The sequence below is a fragment of the Micromys minutus genome (assembly GCF_963924665.1).
Source record: "Micromys minutus genome assembly, chromosome: 22".
Taxonomy (NCBI): Eukaryota; Metazoa; Chordata; class Mammalia; order Rodentia; family Muridae; genus Micromys; species Micromys minutus.
The window spans coordinates 41,896,087-41,919,690 of record NC_137957.1 but is presented as its reverse complement, the minus strand read 5'-3'; the positions used below and the strand labels follow the sequence as shown (position 1 = coordinate 41,919,690).

At 42.2% G+C, this 23,604-nt stretch overlaps 1 protein-coding gene across 1 annotated transcript; it reads right to left on the bottom strand.

The window, feature by feature from the left end:
• Positions 1 to 1,568: 1,568 nt before the first annotated feature.
• On the bottom strand, positions 1,569 to 23,326 carry GAS2L3 (growth arrest specific 2 like 3; the record flags this gene model as incomplete). The annotated part of the gene is made up of 10 exons (XM_080935195.1): positions 23,275 to 23,326; positions 23,056 to 23,124; positions 22,515 to 22,562; positions 19,101 to 19,269; positions 17,719 to 17,834; positions 14,961 to 15,102; positions 10,802 to 10,865; positions 10,072 to 10,210; positions 5,119 to 5,226; positions 1,569 to 2,837 (listed from the first exon to the last, which is right to left on the bottom strand). The coding sequence occupies exons 3-10, from the start codon at positions 22,536 to 22,538 to the stop codon at positions 1,569 to 1,571; spliced, it is 2,031 nt and encodes a 676-aa protein (XP_080791321.1). The 5' UTR covers positions 22,539 to 22,562; positions 23,056 to 23,124; positions 23,275 to 23,326.
• Between the last annotated feature and the right edge of the window lie 278 nt (positions 23,327 to 23,604).

Sequence of the window (23,604 nt, the reverse complement as noted above, 5' to 3'; positions counted from 1 at the left end):
AATCATTCACAAGCACCACGGGAGGAGTTTACGCTGTCATTACGTCATCTGGTCACTCCTGAAGAGACTCTGCCTACAGAAGAGAAGGCACCACATGCACTGTCTGCTGGGCACCGGAAGACAGCACAACATGCCTTTACTAACGATGAACATAATCTGGAGAATCTAATTAAAATCAATAGTGTGCTATCAAAAGAAACACAAGTCACCTGATGAGATGTGTGCATAGTATCACTCTAAGGCTCTCTTAATACCATCTTAATTTTTTTGTCAATATATGTGGTGTGTGCATGCATGTATGTGAGTTTGTGTGCATATATGCTTTCATATGTGTGTGTGTGCCCATGTGTTTGGGCATATATGAATGGGCCTGTACATAGAGAGACCAGATATTGACTTTGGGTGTCTTCCTTCTTTACTAAGGTAAGGGCGCTCAAAAAAGCTAGATCCTACCACTGGCTCGTCTACCCAGCCAGCTTGTCTCAGAAGATGCTGTCTCTTCCTCCTGAGTGCTGGGACTGCAGACAGATCATCAAGCCCACCATGGTTTTGATGTAGGGACCCAAACTCCATTCCCCATGACTACACTAGACGAGATTTATCCACTGAGCCACATCCCCATCCTTTTTACTTTTAAGATCATTAAAACCTAATTCTGGTATCAAAACACATTATTTTAATGAAAAAAATGTATCTGTATACATAGGAAATGTCTACTTAAAATATCTTAATATGCTAAAAGCTATTAAATGTTTCCCCATCACACTGCATAGACTTCATCTAAAAATATAAGATACAAAGTGTCTAGATTATTATATATATATTTTTTTAAAAAAAGCTTAATTCTTACTAAATTTCAGCTTATGATTTAATAAGTTAATTTACTTGGTTGAGTTTTTTTTATCAAAAATATTGGTTAAAAAATGATACCAATATTAATAAAAGCCCAGTTTAATTTAGAAAAAAAAAAAAACAGTCCTTTCTGATATGGAAAGGTTATAGAGAATTAAATAATAGGGATTCCATTTAATCCAGAATAATATTAAACTAAGCAGCAGAAGCCATTGGTACTTAGGATTGCTAGACCAGGATTCCTGACCAATGAATTAGCTTAGGTACCTATTACAGCACGTTTCAAAACCTTGCTAGGGGTACTGTGTACCCCCGCCTCAGCCTTCAGAGCTGGATTATAGGCACACGGTAACGCCAAGCAAACCATTGCTTTGTGATTGAGCACAGTAACTAGTGTTTAAGAGCATCAGAGTTGCTATGAGCAGATAATCTCCATAGTTAACACCTATTGAAAAATATACCAACAACAGTTAAAGTTCTAGTAGTGTTGCTGACTTTTACAGTTCCCTCGAACAGCAGACAAGATGGTACAGATCAAAACTCACACATTTGTCCACTAATACACAAAATGCATGTGAGTTCTTTCCCTGACCCAGCTTCGTCCCATCCTGACATCCTGTCTGCGGCTCTCCTGACAGACAGTGGGAAGATCTTTGGTGACCCTGTGGACTGCCATTCATTGATAACCCTGATTTGTTGAAACGATATACGTATATTTATTTCCTAGGCTTCTTACTTCCAGTCATAACAAAATAATGGTCATCCTCTTCCTTTTTCTTGGCAGTAGGCTTTTTACCTCCACTGTCCGTTCCCTTACCAGATGAGGGTGGGATCCTGGAGGAAGCCAGTGGCTTGCTGCTTTTGGGAGGCACTTTAGCTGAGTATTGGCCCTTCACGGCAGTCTTTGCTGACTTTGAGACAGTGTCTGTCTTGGCAGCAGACTGGGGAACAGTCACAATGGACAGTGGGGTACGGCTAGGAGACTTCGAAGAGCCAGGCTCTGGATTCTGGCAGACACCCTTACTCTGAGGTTGCTTTTTGGCAACGGAAACTGTATTCTTACCTTTCGATTCCTGAGTAGCATTTGCAGAGGACCCTGGACACACAGAAGGTGGATTATTTAAATTCAGTGTAGACTGATGTCTTCTGGCTGAGACTGCCCCTGACTTCAGAGTTCTATCAGGTGGCTGAGGCTGTGTCCCGAGACCTATGGCTCTAGTTTTAGAACTGGGTTTTGTAGCTTTTGCAGGTGACTGGAAAGGAGAAAGGTTAGGCCTTCCTTGCATGGTGCCTTTAGGTAGCTTTGGGCACTTGGATGACTCATCCCTGGAAGAAAGATGATGGTGTTTCAAACGCTTTGGTTCAACTTTTCCAGGAGATTTACCTGGTAAAAGTCTAGACTTAGACAGATCTCTTGCATTCTGGGCTGGAATAGCCTTAGTCTGAGCAGTCTTGGGGACAGTGACACATTTTCTCGCTGACTCTGATGCACACTGTGCAGTACTTGGTTTAGCCACTGGATTTAGAGAAGTCAGTGGAGACGGTACACTGTTGGAAGGAGCAGTCACCTTTTTTGCTAGGCCCTTTGAAGGTGTGACCTTGGGATGCAGAAATGACGCTGGAGAATCTGGACGTTTAGAACGGGTAGACGGGGAAGCCAGGTTGCCCTTTACTGATGATGCGGGCAGACCTGGCGGGCGTCCCTGTTTCTCCTTGTTCTTCGGAATACTCACAGGTGTGCCGGGTCTTAAATTTTGTTTCTGAAACATATTAACTGCCGACAAAGGGTTCATTTCCGGAGGCTGAGGCGTTCTGGCAGGCAAATCTGGCACACTTTCATTAGAAACTCCTTTTTGAAATGCTAAAATTTTTTGTTCTAGTGTAGCAAACTGTAGTATTCGACAGGGATCATATTTCAGCAAAAATCCTTGCAGAGTATCCCAGCCTCCACCAACACGGACCATAACATGTTTTCCATGAAGCATCTGCCCCAAAGGTGAAAATAAAAAAGGCAACAGTGAAACTGTGAGGTTTACAGCTCCAATCTGTTCATAATCATGGTTTGCATTTGCTATGACCTGGAAAACTCAGAATACTTGCCAAGAGCTTTGTTTCAAATAGTCTCTTTTTGTACTAAAATAATAAATTTAGCATTAGATCATACAACTAACAATAAAAGCCCTTCACTGTATAATACAACTGTTTATAAATAGTCTGTATCCTAAAATCCACACAATTAATATAGAAAATAGAAATAACAATATTGTCCCATGAATTGAGTGCTTCATGGTAAACAAAAGAGTAACTAGAAAGAACAACTAAAACTTGTAAATTTGTATTTAGAAGGTATAGTCTATGAATTTCATCTTTGAAACACTTATATAAGGCTGGAAGGATGGCTCAGCCTCAGGCGTTAAGAGCACTGATTGTTCTTACATAGGTTCTGAGTCCACGTCCCAACACCCACATGGTGGCTCACAACCATCTATAATGGGATCTGATGCCCTCTTGTGGTGTGTCTGAAGACAGCTACAGTGTACTCATATACATGAAATAAATAAAATTTTAAAACAAAACAAACCACTTATATGAGCTATTCTTGCAGATCAGAACAGCTCTGAGACATTGAGACATTTGGGAACCTCAGGCCCACCAGGTTGCTCCGACACGGGTACTTTTGTGGGGATAAACAAACCCTGGCTCTGCTAATGTGACCAGGCTGGATTTTAGGCCTGTGTCTGCTCAGCTGGTAGATCTTCATATCTATATGAGCTCAGCTTTACATTTTAGCTCTAAATCCCAGTGTGTGCGCTTCATGTCTACACCGCAGGTGAGTGCTGCTTACCCTGGGCCCTAACCAAAGAACATGCTCTCCGGAGTGATCCGTGGCCCTCCGAGAGTGCCCAGTCTATGTCATGGCTAGGTGTTCAGCACTGATGGCTTTTGTGTAGCGTTCCCTCTGAGGTTCAGGAAATAATTTGGAAGACGGGGGGGAGGAAAGGATGACAGGAAAGATGAGAAATGTTATCTTCTGAGCGAGACGCAGCCATTACAGTAATAAAAGAGGCCTCAAGGCTGTGCGTGGCTGTACTGAGTCTGTGTAAGACTGGCATGGATGGATGAAGGGCTTGAGGAACAATCTGCTAAGAAAAGAAAACAGAAGGCCCCACTCACTTATCCTTAAGTCTCTCTTCCGGTTAGTTTGGGTAATTAATGTTAACAGCCGACTAACCCGATTTTCTGCTTCTGTTTGCTATTGAAAGCTTCAGGGAGAAGGAAAACTGCCTTCAATTGGATACCCACTGATGACCCTGCTAGACTCCAGTGGATAGCTTCAATCCAATACCTACACTGATGGTCCTAACTAAACCCATTCAGTCATAAAACAAACCCAAGGCCATAAGGACAGAAAGGGACTGGTAGGGAAGAGGAAACGGAGTTGACTGGCATGAGGGGAAATGAAAAGGGTGGAGGAGAATAATCAGAACACACACACATGTGCAAAGCTTAGAGAAAGCTAATTCAGAGACGGAAAGGAAACTGGGGATTCTGAGTCGGACTCAGGGTAGGAACATGAGGGTTCTGTGTGAACTAGAGATGTGGATGGGGAACTGTGTGTTCCTGACTTGAGAGAAAAGTGTTAGATCAAAAGTAGAAAAATGCTCAACAGGTGACATTTCAATGTCTTATCAACAAAAGAGAGAAGTAATCAACTACAGATGGGATAAAGGAAGGCCATAACACGGGCTCTCACCATAAACCACAACATAGCCAGAACATTCTCACCATACTGGAGTGTGACCTAAGACAAAGACCCTATGCTTCCTCTTGAAAGTATGCTCATCATGAATGGCAATATTTCTGTTAATTTTCTGACTACTAATACTGATCTTAGTGGACATTCTATTTTGTTCATTTCTTCTTATGGAGTTGATGGAAAAGTATTCCATTTAAGAAAATCTGAAAAATGCAGTACATTCCCAGAAGCACATTAAGTATTTTTATTTAAATCTATTCAATGTTTAAACAGTCTCAGCTGTCTTCTAGTTAGGTATGTGAGTGTTAAAAGCATCTATGCAAACTCATTTAAAATTCCTGGAATCAAGCAAACTATATTTTTTTCTGTACAGTGAAATTCTTCCATTAATAGCCTCTCTATTCTAAGTTTTTTACAAGGTAAAGGGGGGATCAAAAGGAGGTGGGTAAATACTGTGTCCAATTCCAAGACAAATCTGCATGAACACAGGCTGTCAACAGCAGACTTACCCTTATAAACAGTATCTTCTCCCCCAGCCGGTACCGCCCTTCAGATAAGTACTCAATAGAAAATCGGTGGGAGCAGCTACAAGGAGGGTCCTCAGCGATGTGCTTAACCTACAGTTAACATAAACATCAACAAACACTCAATGCCTACTAGAAATTTTCCATTAAAACTAAAAATGCAAAGTTGTTTGATGAAAAAAATGAATCTCAAAGACAGAAATGTAGAGCTGGTTCAACTGTATGTCTCCCCCTCTTAGGCCAACTGAAAGTAGGTTTGACATCATAAACACTCAAGGGCTGTAAACACTCAAGGGCTGTAAACGGAGAAGACAATCAAGTCAACTCAAAACAAACTTGCTGGTCTTTAGGCAACATGAGATGATTAAGTCTGAATTGTTTGAAGCCCTAAATAATTACATTTGCCTTGAACCAAAGACCATCTACTCAGATACACGCTAAGTAGGAATTCACACCAAAGAGTGGATGCTTCAGTCCTTCTTAGAAGCGGGAACAAAATATTCACAGGAGGAAATACAGAGACAAAGTGTGGAGCAAAGACTGAAGGAAAGATCATCCAGAGACTGCCCCACCTAGGGATCCATCCCATATACAGCCACCAAACCCAGACAATATTGCTGATGCCAAGAAGTGCTTGCTGACAGGAGCCTGATATAGCTGTCTCCTGAGAGGCTCTGCCAGAGCCTGACAATTAGAGTCAGATTTCTCTCAACCAACCATTGGACTATAAATGGGGTCCCCAATGGAAAAGTTAGAAAAAGGACTGAAGAAGCTGAGGGGGTTTTCAACCCCATAGGAAGAACAACAATATCAAACAACCAGGGCTCCCAGAGACTAAACCACCAACCAAAGAGTACACATGGAGGAACCCATGGCTCCAGCCACATATGTAGCAGAAAATGGCTTTATTGGGCATCAGGGAGAGGAAAGGAGGCCGTTGGCCCTGTGAAGGCTGGGTGCCCCAGTGTAGGGGAATGCCAGGGTGGGGAGATGGGAGGGAGTGGGTAGGTGGGTAAACACTCTCATAGAGAAAGGGAGGGAGGGGAAGGGACAGGGGGATTCCAGAGGGGAAACCAAGAAAGGGGATAACATTTGAAATATAAGTAAAGAAAATGTCCAATTTAGAAAGAAAGAGATAAAGAAAGAGATAAAGAAAGGAAGAAAGAAAAAAAAAACAATGCTGAGCTAATAATGTGGGGATACCTAAATTTGTTCCAAGTTCCTACTAAACCAAGCAGAGACATGTCTATATCGCAGGATTAGGTAAAACTCTAAATATTTCAGTTCGGGAAGCATGAGAAAATTGAAGGGGGAAAGGTCCCCTTACTTCTATCCCCCAGAGATCTTTTTGATGCATTAAGAATTTCAAACATGCATACAATGTACCGTGACCACATCTGCCTCCAACTCTGACATTTCAACTCCTGCCCAACACTTCTTCACGTTCCCTCCGACTTGACGCCTTCTTTTCTCTTTTTGTTTTGTTGATAACCCACTGAGCACACTGGTGCTGTTGCCACATACGGGCGGCTGCAGGCCTGCCGGTCCACCAGATCATAGGCAGCCTCAGGGGGCCACATGCCTGAAGAAATCTGGCTGCTCCTCTCCCAACATCTACCAAATAAATGCCAAGCGCTTCTGAGTTAGAGGTGGGACCTAGTGACCTAGCCCCATCCATGCAGAAGTGCCAACTGACTCCTGTTGTGCACATAACCAGGACTGTGAGCTCACGAGCACACATTACTATCCACAATACTCCTTCATGACCTCTGGCTCTTACAGTCTTTGGACCCTCCTTTCCTTAATAGTCCCTGAAACTTGGGAAGTTGAAAAATTATAGTAGCTAGGAAAAGAAATTCAGCAATTCTATATTTTAAACAAGGAAAAAGAAAACAAATTGATCAAGTAATGATACATTTTGAAATATGGTTACGTGAAAAACAAATTACATATCTGCCTCTAAGACAAATTATTGGGCTTCCTCCTGAAATTATATATTTAAAAAAAAAAAAAAAAAAGTCATGCTGGGCTTGCTGGTGCACATCTTTAATCCCAGCATGCAGGAGGAAGAGGATGGAGAGCTCCAATTGTTTGAGGCCAGGGTTGTCCGCATACTGGTCCAGGCCAGCCAGGGAGGCACAGTGAGACCCCATCTCAAAACAAAACAACAACCAAAAAAGGTCATAACCATTTTCACAATTACTTAACCTAACAAGGCTATCAAAATATATTCATTTAATTGAACTTAATCCTAATGTTTTAAATATCCTCTCTGGATACACCCACATTAGCTGCACACTAAGCGATATTTATGATTGCCTTAATTACCTACCAAAAATAACGACTACAGATTAGAGGGTCTAAGAAGATCACTACATTAATAGAATCTATTTCCATACGGCGTTCACTTAACAAGAAAATGTGCTTGTAATCGACTGGGATTGGTCCCTGTAGGTCACTCCATAAAGTTCTTCTTGCTCACAGACTGGGAGCATTTGCACCTCTGTAACACATCCACATTCAGGACACACATGAAACAAGACCTGAAAGCAGGCAAAGCTGACAACCCTTAGAACATGCTTATACATTAGTTAACCAAGGTAAGTAGACAGGAGGCGTTTCCTTTAGCCATTGTGTTCTGTAAAACTTGAAGTTTATAAAATTTCACATTCAATTTGCATATTCAATAGGCTCCAACACAATGAACCAAATAGCAACTGTCCTATATGCTAAATATTAACCCAGGATATCCGCATATCATGTGCATGTACAGGAGACCATTGGGCATATATGTTGAAAGAAGTATGGTTGGTTGCAATAAGAATTCGCGTCTGTATCCCTGATTAGAATATCCAAGCTTATATTTGGCAGCATGAAGCTGTTAGCCCTAGCAGCCACCGCTAGCAGAGTCTCCACAAGGTAAGGAGCTGTGGGTAACACTCTTTCCTACATCTCTATATTGAATAATTAGCAGCTCTGAAGGAGACAGTTAAAGAGAATAATCTACAGTGAAGCTGCCTTATTTTCATCCTCACGTCCATTTTTTCCACATACACATACTTTCATAAAATCAGCATTTCCTCCCTACAATATTAATTGTCATAGTGATCACATAAAATGATCAGTCTGAGACGATACTGAATCCGAATTTCTCAAGCCTTTGCCCTACTGAAGGGTTTTTATATTACTTAGTTTTTCCTCATTTTAAATAACAGTGTAATAAACATTTTTATTTATGTTTTTTTACTGAACTCCATTATAATAAAAATGAAGAGTGAGTATGTTTGCTGCTCCTGATATCTATTTTCACAATTATATAATTTTCATAATTATACATTAGCAGTTCCAGTTTAGTTTCACCACGATTTATACAGCTTTTGATTTCCCAACTTTTAAAACTTTTGCTATTGGAACAAAATGGAATTTTGTTGCTATCTTAATCTTATTTTCCTAATTACTAAATTTCAACATAATACTTTTTTCTTATGTGAACACAGTCCCTCTGCCCACTGTTTTTCCTATCAAGTGTACTGTCTTTACATAACAAATTATAATTGAAGTTTTTCATTTAACAAAATGTTTCGGTTTTCTTTGTTTCATTTCTATTTACTATGTTATTTCTGCTTCCCCATTCTGATACTTATAATTATCAAATGTATCAATAAGATAATATAGGTAAATACTTTTAAGCTAATAAAAGCTTTTTCAACTGACATCCTTAATCTGTCTTACAAGGTAATCTGAATATTCTGCTTGCATGTGTGCACGTATATGTGTCTATCTATGTGATATGTATGTGTTTTGTATGTTAGTCTGTATATGCGAGTGTAGGCACATGTGTAAACTCATGTATATGAAGCCAAGAAGTCTACATCAAGCATGTTTTCTTCTCTTTCTCCCAACCCCCCACTCCTCCTCCTGTTTCTTCTTCTGACCTCATTAATTGGCTAGATTGGTGGGACAAACTGAGTGTCTCTGCCCGCTGCTTCCTACTCCCACATCACTAGGGACACACGCATGCACGCACACACACACACACACACACACACACACACACACACACACACGTATGCACGCGCACACCTCCACAGCTAGTTTTTACATGGGTGCTGCAGATCTGAGCTCAGTCTCTCACACTGCAGCAGGCCCTCTACCCAACTGCTCTACAAGTCCCAGGCTGAATAATTTATCAAAAAATTATATTAAGCACTCCTAACTATTCATTCCTAATGATTTGTTCTTATTGCCAAATGATTTCCTGCACTGAACTTTTCTGTAAAGTGCTACAAATCCTTTGATTTTTTTAAATCACAGTGAGCAGAAAATGTTTGATATTCCATCCATTTACCTCCATCATCACCTCCAGTCACTGGAGAGGATTCAGAACCTAAAGGAATGATTCTGTGAATTGCCACAGAAGGACAGGTACTGTTGAGAAAGCCATCACAGCACGGCCCACCATATAACAATTCTGCATATTGTCTGTTAGGAAAAATGTTAAAATCAAACTAACAAAGAGAAGAAAAATCCCAGTTTATCCTCCAAGCTTTTCTGCCTCCTCCGTTCCCCTAGCATCTGGGTACCATCCACCTAACCTTGCCAACCATCTTGGATCTGTCGCTCCCTCACCATCCTTAAATAAGTCCCATCAGTTCTACTTCTGAAACAAGGCTAATCCTTGTTCTGTTCCATTGCTCACCACTGTGCCCGTCAGTCTCTCGTCACCTCACTCCTGGGCTAGTACTATAAAACAAATGCAATATGTATACATTTATTCTTCATACACACGCAGAACCCAGAGAGTAGAGGTTAGTCACTAGATACATTCTGAATAGAAACTGTTTCCCTTTATATGCAGTATTTCCAGTAGCAAGCTAAAAGTTCGTAAGACCATAAAACCTCACCTGGAACAGCCCAAAGAGCACAGCAGTTACTTACAGCTTCGTGCAGTTCTTCTTGCTGACAGCAGGTTTTGGGGATGCTGATAGACTCTTCAAGCCCCGAGGCATTAAGCAAGGTCTCTTCCAACTCAATTTCTTTCTCGAGTTTTACTAAGACCGGTGGCTCAACTCCGTATCTGAAAGCAAGCCGGGAAATCTGATCATTCAGTGTGTACCCAACTACATCGCTGCAGACCAAGACAGGAGTAACGTCTGCGGGACTCTTTTCTGCAAACTATTGCATTGAGACAGCTGGATGTCCTTTTTAATATTTTAGATTGCCCAAAATTCAACTACAATCTCTATATCGTAATGTATATCTGGTATTACGTAATATTTTCCGTTTTTTTTTTTTTTCCTGGAGTCTTGAAAGGCAGCTTTAAAACAAGCTGGCAGCAGACAGGGCTGATGTGGGCATGCGGGACACAGGGCCTCATCCTTCTTACCAAATGGGACCTGATCTGCTTTGAACTTCTCGCTTTTACCCTACTTGTAATCCAGAAAGGCTAAGTAGCATTTTCACAAGTTCATACGAAATGAAAGCAGAAAACACATGTGGACATGCTCATGTAGATACAAGTAAATAAAGACACAGAAAGATAACACAGGAAATTGGGTTACTCCATTGTAATGAAGAATCATGTTCTTTGGTACAGAAACTATGATACAATTAAATGGCTTAAAGGTATCTATGATTTTGAAATTCTGAAATGTTGAGAAATACGCACCTTGACACAATCCGACCAATCTCAAGTAGACACAGGTACACCTGTCTGGGGTCTTTATGTAAAACTGGGGAAAAATAAGAGCAAATGTTTTTAAGACTCAGATGTTAGACAGGAAATAGATTCTGGCAAAAAAAAAAAAAAAAAAGAGGATCCGGAAGAAAAATAAAGACAGCAGGTTTACTTGCTTAGAGAAGACTCAGAAAGCACATTTTTACTGTCTCTACGTTAACAATTTTTTTTTGTCCTAAAAATAATTAAACTAAGAACAACAAAAAAAAAAGAGTGGCCAGTGGTCCAGAATGTTCACTTGTACAGCATTTCAGACTTTAAAACCCATGGCTTTAATAGCACATTATAGTAAGGGGTGGCGAGATGGCTTAGTCATAAAGGTCTTCCTGCACAAACCAAAGAGATATCCAGCAGCAGTAACCGCACACGTCTGGAACCACAGTGCTGAGACAGATAAACACAGAAGATCCCAGGCTCAATGGCTGCCCAACCTAGAGAAACTGATGAGCTCCCGGTTGAGCAAGAAACACTGGCTGGAAAATAAGGTGAAGAACAGAGAAGCTTGACCTCTGGCCTCCCCTGAACACGTAACAGTACAGAGCTCTCAGCAGGAGATGCTGTTCGCAGAGACCTGTCACCTTGACTTTAAATAGTTTCCAAACTTTACAAAAACAGGAAGGAGCAATTCCTAACTTACTCTCTGAAGCATCATTATCTTCACAACAAAGACAGAAGCCAGAGAAAGATATCACAAGGAAACCAAAAACCGGTATTGAAGCCTCACAGATATGAACGTAACCGCCTTCAACATGCTGGTGACACAATCCAGCAGTGCTGAGAAGCTATGTGCAGTGGACAAGTACAACTTATGTGCAATGTGAACAGCCGAATGAAAGCCAACCAAAGCCATTAATAGAGACAGGGGTCCTGCCTCACACTAAAGGGACAACATAGAGAGTGAAGAAGTTCAGAGAGTCTAACACCAGTTCAACGTGTGAAAAAGACAAAGGGGGAATTCCCACAGCTAGTAGCACACTTGCATCTAAGGTAAATAGTGGAAAATCTTCCTCCTGAAGCCAGGCTACAGAGTAGAGTGCCACTCCCATCAGCCCTGTTCGGCATCACAGTTTGTGGCCTCAAAACAATACAAGCAACCAGGTGAAAAACCTGTATCGCCTTTGTTAGGCGATGATACTTAGATACAACAAAAGTACAAAGTAAAGAAAAGAGACAAACTTAAAACCTCTACATCTGAGACTAGAGACATGGCTCAGTAGTTATGAGCGCTGACACTTTCAGGGGGTTCATTTCCCACATGACAGCTGGAAACTGTCTGAATCCAGTCTAAAGGCATCCGACACCCTCTTCTGGCCTCCCTAGACATCAGGCACATATACAATATATAGACATACATGCAGACCAAACATATATATTATAGATAACTATAATGTATGAAATCTATGTAGTAAATGTAATCATATAATATAAAACAAAATTTTAAAAATTTAAAAATTCTAGACAGTCAATGATACTATTAAAAAGTGAAAGATGAAACAAATACTTGTAAAACATATTTGATGGGGTAAACCATCTAGAATATGCACAAAACTTTTGCAAGTTCATCAAAAAGGTAAATGACATAACTTTAAAAATTAAGCAAAGGAGGAGAAAGAGCAGTAAAAGGAAGAGGAGGAGGACGAAGAGGAGGAGAAAGAAGAAAAGGAAAAACAGAAGGATGAAGAAGAGGAAAAAGAGGAGGAGAAAAAGCAGCAGGAGGAAGAGGAAGAGGAGGAGGAAGAGCAGGAGAAGGGAGAGCAGGAGGAGGAGGGAGAGCAGGAGGAGGGAGAGCAGGAGGAAGAGGGAGAACAGGGAGAGGAAGAGCAGGAGGAGGGAGAGCAGGAGGAGGGAGAGCAGGAGGAAGAGGGAGAACAGGGAGAGGAAGAGCAGGAGGAGGGAGAGCAGGAGGAAGAGGGAGAGCAGGAGGAGGAGGAGCAGGATGAGGAGCAGGAGGAGGGAGAGCAGGAGGAGGGAGAGCAGGAGGAGGAGCAGGAGGAGAAGGGAGAGCAGGAGGAGGGAGAGCAGGAGGAGGAGGGAGAGCAGGAGGAGGGGGAGGAGGAGGGAGAGCAGGAAGAGGAAGAGCAGGAGGAGGGAGAGCAGGAGGAAGAGGAAGAGTAGGAGGAGGAGGGAGAGCAGGAGGAGGAGGGAGAACAGGAGGAGGAGGGAGAGCAGGAGGAGGAGGGAGAGCAGGAGGAAGAGGGAGAGCAGGAGGAGGAGGGAGAGCAGGAGGAGGAGGGAGAGCAGAAGGAGAAAGGAGAGCAGGAGAAGGGAGAGCAGGAGGAGGAGGGAGAGCAGGAGGAGGAGGGAGAGCAGGAGGAGGAAGGAGAGCAGGAGGAGGGAGAGCAGGAGGAAAAGGGAGAGCAAGAGGAGGAGGGAGATCAAGAGGAGGGAGAGCAAGAGGAGGAGGGAGAGCAGGAAGAGGAGGGAGAGCAGGAGGAGGAGGGAGAGCAGGAGGAGGAAGAGCAGGAGGAGGCAGCCTGACACTCCTCACAGCCCCTGTGCTGGCCTCCCCAGGACAGTGCCTACGACTCTTCTACCTTTCCTCAGAGTTAGAAACCTCAAGGAACTTTGGGATCCTAACCCAATGTGCAGTGTGTTCTGAGCACACACACTGACTGCAGCAGTAGAAAGGGCAGCCTTCCTTGAGGTCTGAATAGCATCCATTATATGCACAAAAACCATCTGGTTCCTCTGGAACAGGTCCTGCTTGATACATGGCTCGGGCTCGGGCCAAGATTACAGGTGTGCACCAACATGCCTGGCTATAATGTGTTACTGTTCAAAGCAACAGAAAGGCCTCCATTTGAATTTAACATCTACAGAAATCAAGGAATTTATCATGAAATATTTCAAACCTGTTTTTACAAATATCCCAAATACTTTAAAATAGTATATTTCCTTCATAAAATTACATTGAGTGCCAAACAGATGTTTAAAAAAAGAGAGAGAAAGAAAATGATCACTTCAATGCCTACAAATGAATTACTGGTATTGACGGTATTTTCCTTAGTCCTACACCGCCCTAAAAACTAAATGACAATCTTAGACCATTTCAAAGAGCCAGCTACAAAGGAGAGAATTCAAAGCCTTCCCCTTCCTTTGATCTCTAGTGGCTGGATGTGCCACTAGATGAGCTTCATTGTGGGGCACAATCACACACCTAGTTTACAGCACAGCAAGCCTCCAGGACAAACCACTGTGTCCTGCTCTGCCCTGGGCAAGAGGAGGCACAAGCACAGGAGCAGGCGGCAGGCTAGCAGGGGCAGGCCACGCTGGCCAAGTCAAGTAAGAGTCTGTTTGCCTCTAATCACCACCATAAATCAGGCGCTGTAAACAGTGTCAGTGATAAAATATCTGTCTAGAAATACAGTGTCCACTTTGAGATAAAGCTCTCTTCCCACAGCATTATACACTCCGTGCATGTGCATGCATATGTATACACATACTCATGCATGTTTTAGGATGCGTGCATGTGTGTGTGTGTTTGTGCATGTGTGTGTGTGCCTGTGTGTTTGAGAAAAATACACCAACAATCTTACACTGGACCATGGTTTTTGTTGGTTGCTTGCTTGCCTTTTCGAGGCAGAGTTTCTCTGGGTAGCCCTGGCTGTAGTGGTACTCTTTGTAGAGCAGGCTGACCTCGAACCTCTGCCTCCTGAGTGCTGGAATTAAAGGCGCGTGCCATCACCGCCCAGCTTGGAGCATGATTTCTTTACCAAAATGTCAAAGACATTATTCTTTTTAGATAATAAAGATGGTAGCTATTATTGACAAGCACCTGTCATTTCTGTAATGATCTGGGTAAAGAGGAACTGCTAGTAATTTAGACCTGCTAGAACCAACCTTCAGGACAACAGTAGAGCATTAGTACAGAACCTTCTGGCTGTCAACTCTAGAGAATTCTAGCTATGGAAAGCCCACTAGAATAAGGGGACACTTACTACATTTGATTAATATCAATTGTCACTGTTTCACATATTAATGAAGTATGAATTACATAGTAACAGTGACATAGCACTTTGAGTCACTGTTTAGAAACTCAGAAGTGAGGGACAGACATGGAATCATCCTAACAAACACTGAAAGCTCTCACCTAAACCTTCAGACTCAAAGAGGTAAGTTTCGTCAATCCCAATGTGGCGGCACCAGTGAAGAAAATTTGCAGTGTTGTCTCTAGCAAAGAATGAGCCCGAGGCAGCGTCTTTCTTACAGGGCACTTTTCTCATTGGAAAATTCTAGAAAAAACATGAGGAGAAAGAAACAAATGTATGACAAAGTAAATGTTACGTGTATTAAACTTACCTAAAGATCACACAGTGCGGAGGGAAAATAATTATTGCCCAAAATGATTTTCTTCTTTTACTTAAGTGTTTTCCAGAAAGATTCCTATGAGAATAATCTACTCAAAACTAGCAGTAGATTCAAGTTTCTCTAATCTTTTTTAGAGCAGCACAAGAACCTCAAAATTTAAAACGACAGCCTGGTAATCACAAAGCATCTCCAGGGCGTCTCTCCACGCAGCTCAACATGGACACAAGACTATGCTACACTAGAGTTTAACAAATCCTCAGGTTTGCTTTCTTCTACAGACAGACTCGTGAAGCAAGAGACTATGAGATTCAATAGTTGCTCATCCTTAATTCAGGTTGTTTTAGTGACCACAGTCTCAGAAAACCCTGTTATTATTTTTGTGGGTTTAACTGTCTGGCTCAAGAGTTCTGAGGCATTCCTGCCAGGGCTGAGGCAGGAAATAGGGGCGGTCTTTTGCTTCTGAACTTGGCAATTCATAACAGTGATGGTTTTAATGTAACAGGTAACAGTGGCTCTTTCTCCACCACTGCCAGTGTCTCTCCCTAGAGATAACCGCTATTACCAAGTCTAGGCATCTCCTTCTAGGCGCTATTATCCAGAACTGAAATAGCCTCATGCATGATTAAATACAGAATATATTATCATTTCCAAAAATATACAAATAAATATAGCAAAATACAAAGATGATTAGTATGAACTGAAATCCTCTCACTGACATTTTGATAGAGCATCTGTGTGCAAAGGTACACATATATACCTAGAAAATGTCACACAGACACGATTCTGCAAATTGATTTGTACGTGTGCATGAGTATGCATGCACAGTTAAAATATGTATACTAGATTGGGTGTGGGCATATTTAAGATTTATAAAGAACACATGTAAATAATCATTTCTAATATACAGTATTCTGATGTGTTTAAATACCCATAATTTGTTTTTACATCTCTATTGATAAGCAGATTATTTTTAACTTTTATATTATTTTTATCTGTGATTCTTCTTAGAACAAATTTCTAGAAGTAGAGAATTTTACATACCAAAGGATGTACTTTGGGTATTCCATATGTAATGCATATGTGCTTGTATGCATCTACATATAGGTATCTCACTTACTGTCCTCCAAGAACAATGATCCCATTTATGTTTCACTAATAGTATGTCCAGGCTCCAAATTCTTAAAAACACTGAACACTTGATGAAAAAAAAGATTACAAACCTAATCTACTTCAAACCATCATTTTAAGTTTATCTTAAAAACGCTATATATTCCACCAATATTTATAACGTCACCACCACTGCGGCAGCAGATGAAGACGATGATGACAGAAAATAATGGAGGAGGTGCCCTGTGTGCCACTGTCTAGGGTTTCCATTGCTGTCACGACAAGCGTGACCAAAAGCAAGTGAAGGAGGAAAGGCTTATGTGGCCTACAGTCAGTATCAACTGTTCACCACTGAAGGAGTCGGGACAGGAGGGCAGGAGCCTGGAGGCCGGAGCTGACACAGAGTCCCTGGAGGAGTGCTGCTCACTGGCTTGCTCAGCCTGCTTTTTTATAGAACCCAGGACCACCTGCCCAGGGTGGCACCACCCACCATGGACTGGGCCCTCCCTCACCAGTCACTAACTAAGAAAATGCCTTGCAGCTGGATCTCATGGAGACATTTTAAAATAGAAGTTTCCTTCTTCCGGATAACTCTAGCTTCTGTCAACTGGACATAAAACTAGGTAGTAGGGCCACGAGCAACTGCAAATCCTTTTCTCACATAACCAGAGAGCAGCCTGTGGATGGGTCTATCTACGTTTTTAGGACCACCTATAGCATATCAGGCTATCCTAGATACTGGATATAGACTTAATGTCAGTGAACATTCACGAATGAACGCCACAAGGTTTATGTCGCTGTCGTTTCTGGTATGTATGTGTACCCACATCACTCATGGATGGTTTTTAGGACAGGGTCTCTCGGTGAACCTGAAACTCCCTGACTTACTGGGTGACTAGCAGGCCAGTGAGCCTTGGGAACCTGCCTGTCTTTGTCCCCTAGCACTGGAGTCACAGGCACAGGCCTCCATAGCCACCCTTTACACGGGTGCTGAGGCTCTGATCTCATGTTACTTGACAAGCACTCTACATGTTACATGTTTACTTGTGACATGATAAACAACTGGGCCATCTTCCAAGCCTCAAGGCTAATGTGTCTAGCTTTAGTTTATAAATAGTATCTTTCAAATATTCAAAGGATGAAATCCATTTTTTAATGGATTCTATTTATTATATACAAGTACACTGTATCTGTCTTCAGACACACCAGAAGAGGGCATCAGATCCCATTACAGATGGTTGTGAGCCACCATGTGGTTGCTGGGATTTGAACTCAGGACCTCTGGAAGAGCAGTCAGTGCTCTAACCACTGAGCCATCTCTCCAGCCCCCTGAAATCCATTTTTAAAGCCAGTTAGAAGCTGGAAATGTAGGAGCACAGGGTCAGTGAGGAGCAGGGGTGAAGAGCTGACTTCCCTGTCGAACAATCACTTACCCCTGGCTCGTCAGAGTGGCAGGCTTTGACCATGCTCTGGAGAACGCCAATCAGCTGGCACAGCAGCACCCCGTTATCAAGTTCTTCCAGTAAACTCTCTGCCTTAATGTCAACACCTAAAGGCACATTTGAAAGCTAAGACACATCTGGAAACAGCAAATCCAAAAGCAGTGGCTAAAACTTGAATGCCATCAGATAACAGCCGGAAAACTAAAGAAATACAAGGACGAGACACTGAGTTACCACCCTTCAGGGGTCTAGTAAAACAAGTAATGTGGAGTTAAAGACAAAAGAAAATGTTTGTGCTACATAAAGTTCAGAAAAAAACATACGTACACTTATATGAGACAAATTCACTGACGTTAGGTCACTTGTGCAAGAAAAAATGTTTATAGAGAAGATGGATTGTGTTGTGATTTATGGGTTAAATACAGTAGCAAAATAACTGGGGCTATCAACTCGTGCATCTAAAACAGCTTCTTTGAAGAGCATTTTACATGATAAACTTTAGAAGCTTCCCATCATCAAGCTGAGAGCAGACAAGAGCTCTTAGGAGGGCCTCGGTCCATCTTCAGGCTTTTCCTTCCCATGAAGATCTCTGAATGCTACGTGAAAGTCCAGAGCTAAGTGATTTGAGGGGCTCAGAGGAAAGCTTACTCAGTAAAGGGTCCTGAGTTTGGGTTCCCCAGAACTTCATAAAAACGAGGTGTTGGTGTGCCTGGGGTGTAGTTAGGCAGAGCTCAGACATGGTTTTACACACACACACACACACACACACACACACACACACACACACACACACTGTACCTACACATAGGTACACATATACATGCACATGTACACATATACACACCCATACATACATATGCATGCATATGCACATATACACATCCACATGCAAACATACACATATACATGTGCATGCATACATGTAAATATATACCTGCATACATAGATATGCACATATGCACATGCACACATACCCATGCATATACACATACACACATGCACACATACCTATACATACACACACACATACCCATGCACACATACCCATGCATACATACACATATACACATGCACACATACCTATATAAACACACACATATACACATGCACACATACCCATGCATAAGCATACATGTAAATATATACCTGCATACATAGATATGCACATATACACATGCACACGTACCTATACAAACACACACACACACACATGCACACATACCCATGCATACATACACATACACACATGCACACATACCCAAGCATACATACACAGGTACACATCCATACATACACTTGAGAATTCCTGGCATCTGGAACAATCAGTCACTCGGTAAATGAACACAAGGCATCAGTGTCTCTGTGAGCCTTACCTAGCAAGCCAGACAGCCAAATAGAGAGATCTTCCTGCATAGGCAGCAGAGTGGCTTCGTGCCTCACGGCGATCCACTCGTCATACTGGCAAACATCCGCCAGTCCGGGGCCGTGTCTGGGAGTCAGGGGACACCTGGGACTCAGAGGCAGATCTTCCCCAAACCACACCTAGACAAAATACCAACCAGCTGAGAGAAAGCAACCTTTGCTTACTGTCACCATAACCCACACATGACTAGGTTTACATAGTAGCCATAGGCCATCCAGAACAAGCAAAACTGTATCATCTCCTAGAAAATGCATAAGTCAGAAGAAAACTGGACCATCTGGAATGTTCTGAGTATTTAATACCAACAGTGGTTAATGTCAATGAACACAATTAATAAATGGATTCTACTGCAGAGACAAGACAATAAAAATTCAACAAATAGTATTTTTTTTCTCCACTTGTTAGCTTAGGAGTTTACTAGTAACTAAACCAGAATCCCGCACCTTAGCTATAGGATGGGTCAATGACCCCTGCCTTACAAGATACATGTGTGCAGCATCTAGCCCTGGCCCTGACAGACAGCAGAGATTAGACAGGTGTCTGTTGAATGGGTGAGTCAATGGCTTCTGCAAACTTCAAATTAGAATTGTGATGCTTTCAATGTTTATTTCATTATCTCTAATTGTGTGTGGGGGAGGGGAGGGGGTTGGCCATATTAGTACAGGCGCCCAAGGAGGCCATGAGCCTTCGGAGCTGGTGTTGTGAGCAGCTGTGACCACTTGGTTTGGGTTCTGGGACCAAATTCAATTCCTCTACAGGAGCATGGACTCTTAGCCACTGAGCCATGCAGATTGTCCCCAAGCTGTTTGTATTTTAATGTTAATTCCACTTCCCCAAAAAAGGCTGCCTAGTCGTAAGACTCCAACTGAACCTTCCCATTTTAATTAGTAAAATAAAGGAAAGCCAGTGAGTGACTGGGCGGGGTGAAGGGGTGGAGAGAAGGGAGGTCTAAGAGGTAAAAGGCGGAGAGGTGAAAGAAATGAGAGGACAGAGGAGAAGGTCATTGTTGCAACAAGGAGCTTCCCAAGGACCAGCTAGACCCAAGTGGGATTTATTGGTATTAAAAAGCTATGAACATTAAGGATTTTACAGGTCTAATATCTCATATACAAGGGCAGTTTGTATCTTTGTCTATTTGATGCAATCTTGTTGTGTAGAGGGTTTGTGGATTGAGAGTTAAATATATAAACCTGTATGAAAAGCTATCGGGCTGTAGAGTTGTGTTTGTGTGGGATTTTGGGGTAGAGAAACACCCCGGGACAGAGGCAGAGAATAGGCAGTAGAAAACCGCCAGGGAAGAGTGTTGCACGGACAAGTTGGGCCGTGTTGGCGGCTCAGACCGGGCGCCAGAAGTTCGTGGGGCACTGAACTAAAACCGGGCCTGAAGAGTGAGACCACAGGGCCGAAAAGAGACAAACCTTTTCTATTTTTTAATATTTACTGCAACAGAGCCATTACTCCAACCCCTACAATGCTATCTTCAATTTTTTCCCAAATACTTTGATCAAAGCGATTACAATGGCAAACTACAGCCTATATGCAAATCTCATTTATCATTATCTGTATTTTTATGGCCTACAACTAAAACACTTTCAAATGGTTGTTATCTAAGTACCCCAATGTCCACCAGACAGTCTTGATTCTGCCTACTGGCCCGCAAAGCCTAAGATAGTCACTAATGTTTTAAAATAAAAAAGAAGACTAAGGTTACATAAACATACTATCAAAACAGCACTTGGAAATATCTGAAATGAGCAGATTTGCTTTCAGATTGCTTATAGAAAGTTATGTGCCAATTGTGAAACAACCATGAATTCACTTCTTTAAAAGGGCTCTTGTCTTCACAAGGGCTATTCCTAGTGAGGTGTGCAGGGAACTCTTCAAGGGAGGTGACTCAGAATGGAAACAGCAGTGACAGTGACGTATAAGGGTGACCATCTGGAGGTGTCTGGCAAGCAGGACAGCTCGTTAGAGAGTGTCAGAGCCCAGCCAGCTGTGTGTCTCCACCAGGGAGAAGGCAGACAGTGAGAACATGGGCCACACACATGAGGAGTGACCGAATGGGGGGAGGGGGGCCTCTCTGCTAGGGAAAGGAACAAGCATGAGACGGAGACACAAATGAAACCTGGGACATTTTAACAGAAAGCAAAGCAGTACTCAACAGACAATGGACGTATCAGAAAGTCACAGGAGAACCCACTAAAAACAAAGATGAAACAAACAAGACCCCTGGAGAACAGGAAAGCATCAAGTCTGATTCCCGTTGACCAACAGCTACTGAGCATGAGGTCTGCCTTGGAGTGTGTTTTATACACCCCGTATCGCTCCTCTGTAGAAAGTGATGTCCCCTCTCCTATCACCTAACGAGTGCAAACCGCTTCTAGACTATGAGTGGGACTTGTCCTGCTTGAACTTGTGCAAACTATAAAGAGGGGAAAACCCGTTTCCAGTTTCCTCTGGTGAGATATCCACAGACGTTATTAGAGAAAGAATCACAAGAGAACGAACTCCTGGAGTGCACACTCACACAGTGTGCATCCCAGTAGGTTCCCGCATGTGCTCTCCAGGCTTCACGACTATCCTGCAAAAGGTGAATTATTTTTCTCACCTTACAGGTGCTGAAAGGACAGAGGAGGCAAGATACCTCACCAGCCTCTTACTGAGAGATGGACGCTCTTACTGAGCCATCGACCCTTAAGCTCAGCTCTGGCTTTCCGATGTACATATTGGCAGCTGACTGTATCTTTTTAGGTAGAGAGGTTCAGTGTGCCTTTTGCCTTTAAATTAATATTTAACTACTATTCTATTAGTATCTAAAGGAAGATGAGAATAGAAAGGCAATAAGTACAGCAAATACAAACTATTGCGTTTCTGTCTGTTGTACATTCTGACTATTGTGATTTCTGTCACTACCCACAGCTAAGCTTTGCCCAATCATAAACAAACAAACAAACAAACAAAAAAAGCCCTACTCTTTAAAGTTTTTAATTTTAATATCCAGTCAGGTACGGACTCATTTATAAAGCATATGCACAATTATCTAAGCCTTGTACCTTGTATTTGATTTCTACTAACCATTCCTTCAAACTGCAAGCATGCACCATATTGTAAGGAAGGAATACTGTAAAAGATTCTACCTACTTTCCCAGGCTGACCCACTAACCCCAACATTCTTTTGACTCTTTCAAACATCTAGCAAAAGTAAAACTCAGAATCAAAATCTTCTCAAAACTAGAAAGTCAAAATGCAGTGTGCCTATTGTTAAAATGTAGTGCTAAAAAAAAAAAAAGGAAATGCTCGTGCCGTAAAAATCAATAATATCAATTCATACTTTATATTAATCTTTTACAAAGAGAAAACTTACTTGGATTGCAGGCTGCATGGTCATCTATGCTGAGATGAAACTTCTATTCTGGAGAAAGAAGATGGCATTAGTTCCCAGACGGATGGCAGAGTTCCTGCTCCCTCAAACCCCAAATGATAACAATGAGACATGCCATTTCCTGCCTCTTTGACACCTGCGACCTTGCATCTAGTCAGAATAACAATGACAGCTCAGAGGTGACTCTCTCTTCTGCCTGCCTAAGGGCACCTGTTAGCCGAGAAAGACCCTTTGGTGCCCCATCCCTGGTGCTACATAAAATTCATGGCAAATGTGCTTTGCAAAACAGTGTCCCTGAGCCTTTTCCGGTGTAAAAGGGGTGTAAATATAATGCCCTCCCCCTCACACATACACACAACCCGGTACTGGAACTCAGCCGTCTTTCGTCTCTTTATGCTGATCACATCTTTATGAGTCATACGGACTTCATGGATCACATGCTTAGCCACAAGCTTTTTCTGCTAGATAAGAAGATAGTCAAGTTAACTATCAATTTCAACTGTGACTTAAAAGCACTCACTACCTTCCCTTGATAATCTGTCAAAAACCAAAAGCAGCAGCAGCGTTGGCTCCAAGGCTCTGTTCTTGGAATCTACAACAGAAAGGCAAAACCTTAATTAACTCCAACCCATATCATTCTTTAATGTGATTTGCAGGGAGAAAAATCAGTGAAAGGCTTAAAGATTATATAGATTATATAAAAGCTTACTACAGAAAACTCTTTATAAGGCTAAAAGGTTACCTCTTTCCAAAGTTATGTTCTGCAGAGCGCTCTCGCACACCTCTCATGCTCGGTGCCCACTAGACACTGCGCTAAGGAACAAACAAGCTCACTGAAGGGCTTCGCATCATGTCCCACTTTCCTCGAGGAAGACCAGAGAGCACAGAATGCCCTTTCTGATGGCATTTCTCCTCTCTGCCACAGCAAAAGGCCAAGGCACAAGTGAGCATGTATTCTTCCCACCAGTTAATTCAGCCGGGAATACATTTTCCTTTAGCATAAATAACCCTTTGTCCCCAACAAAGGTTCACAGTATGAAGCTTCCGAGACCATTTCTTGGGGTGGGGGGGT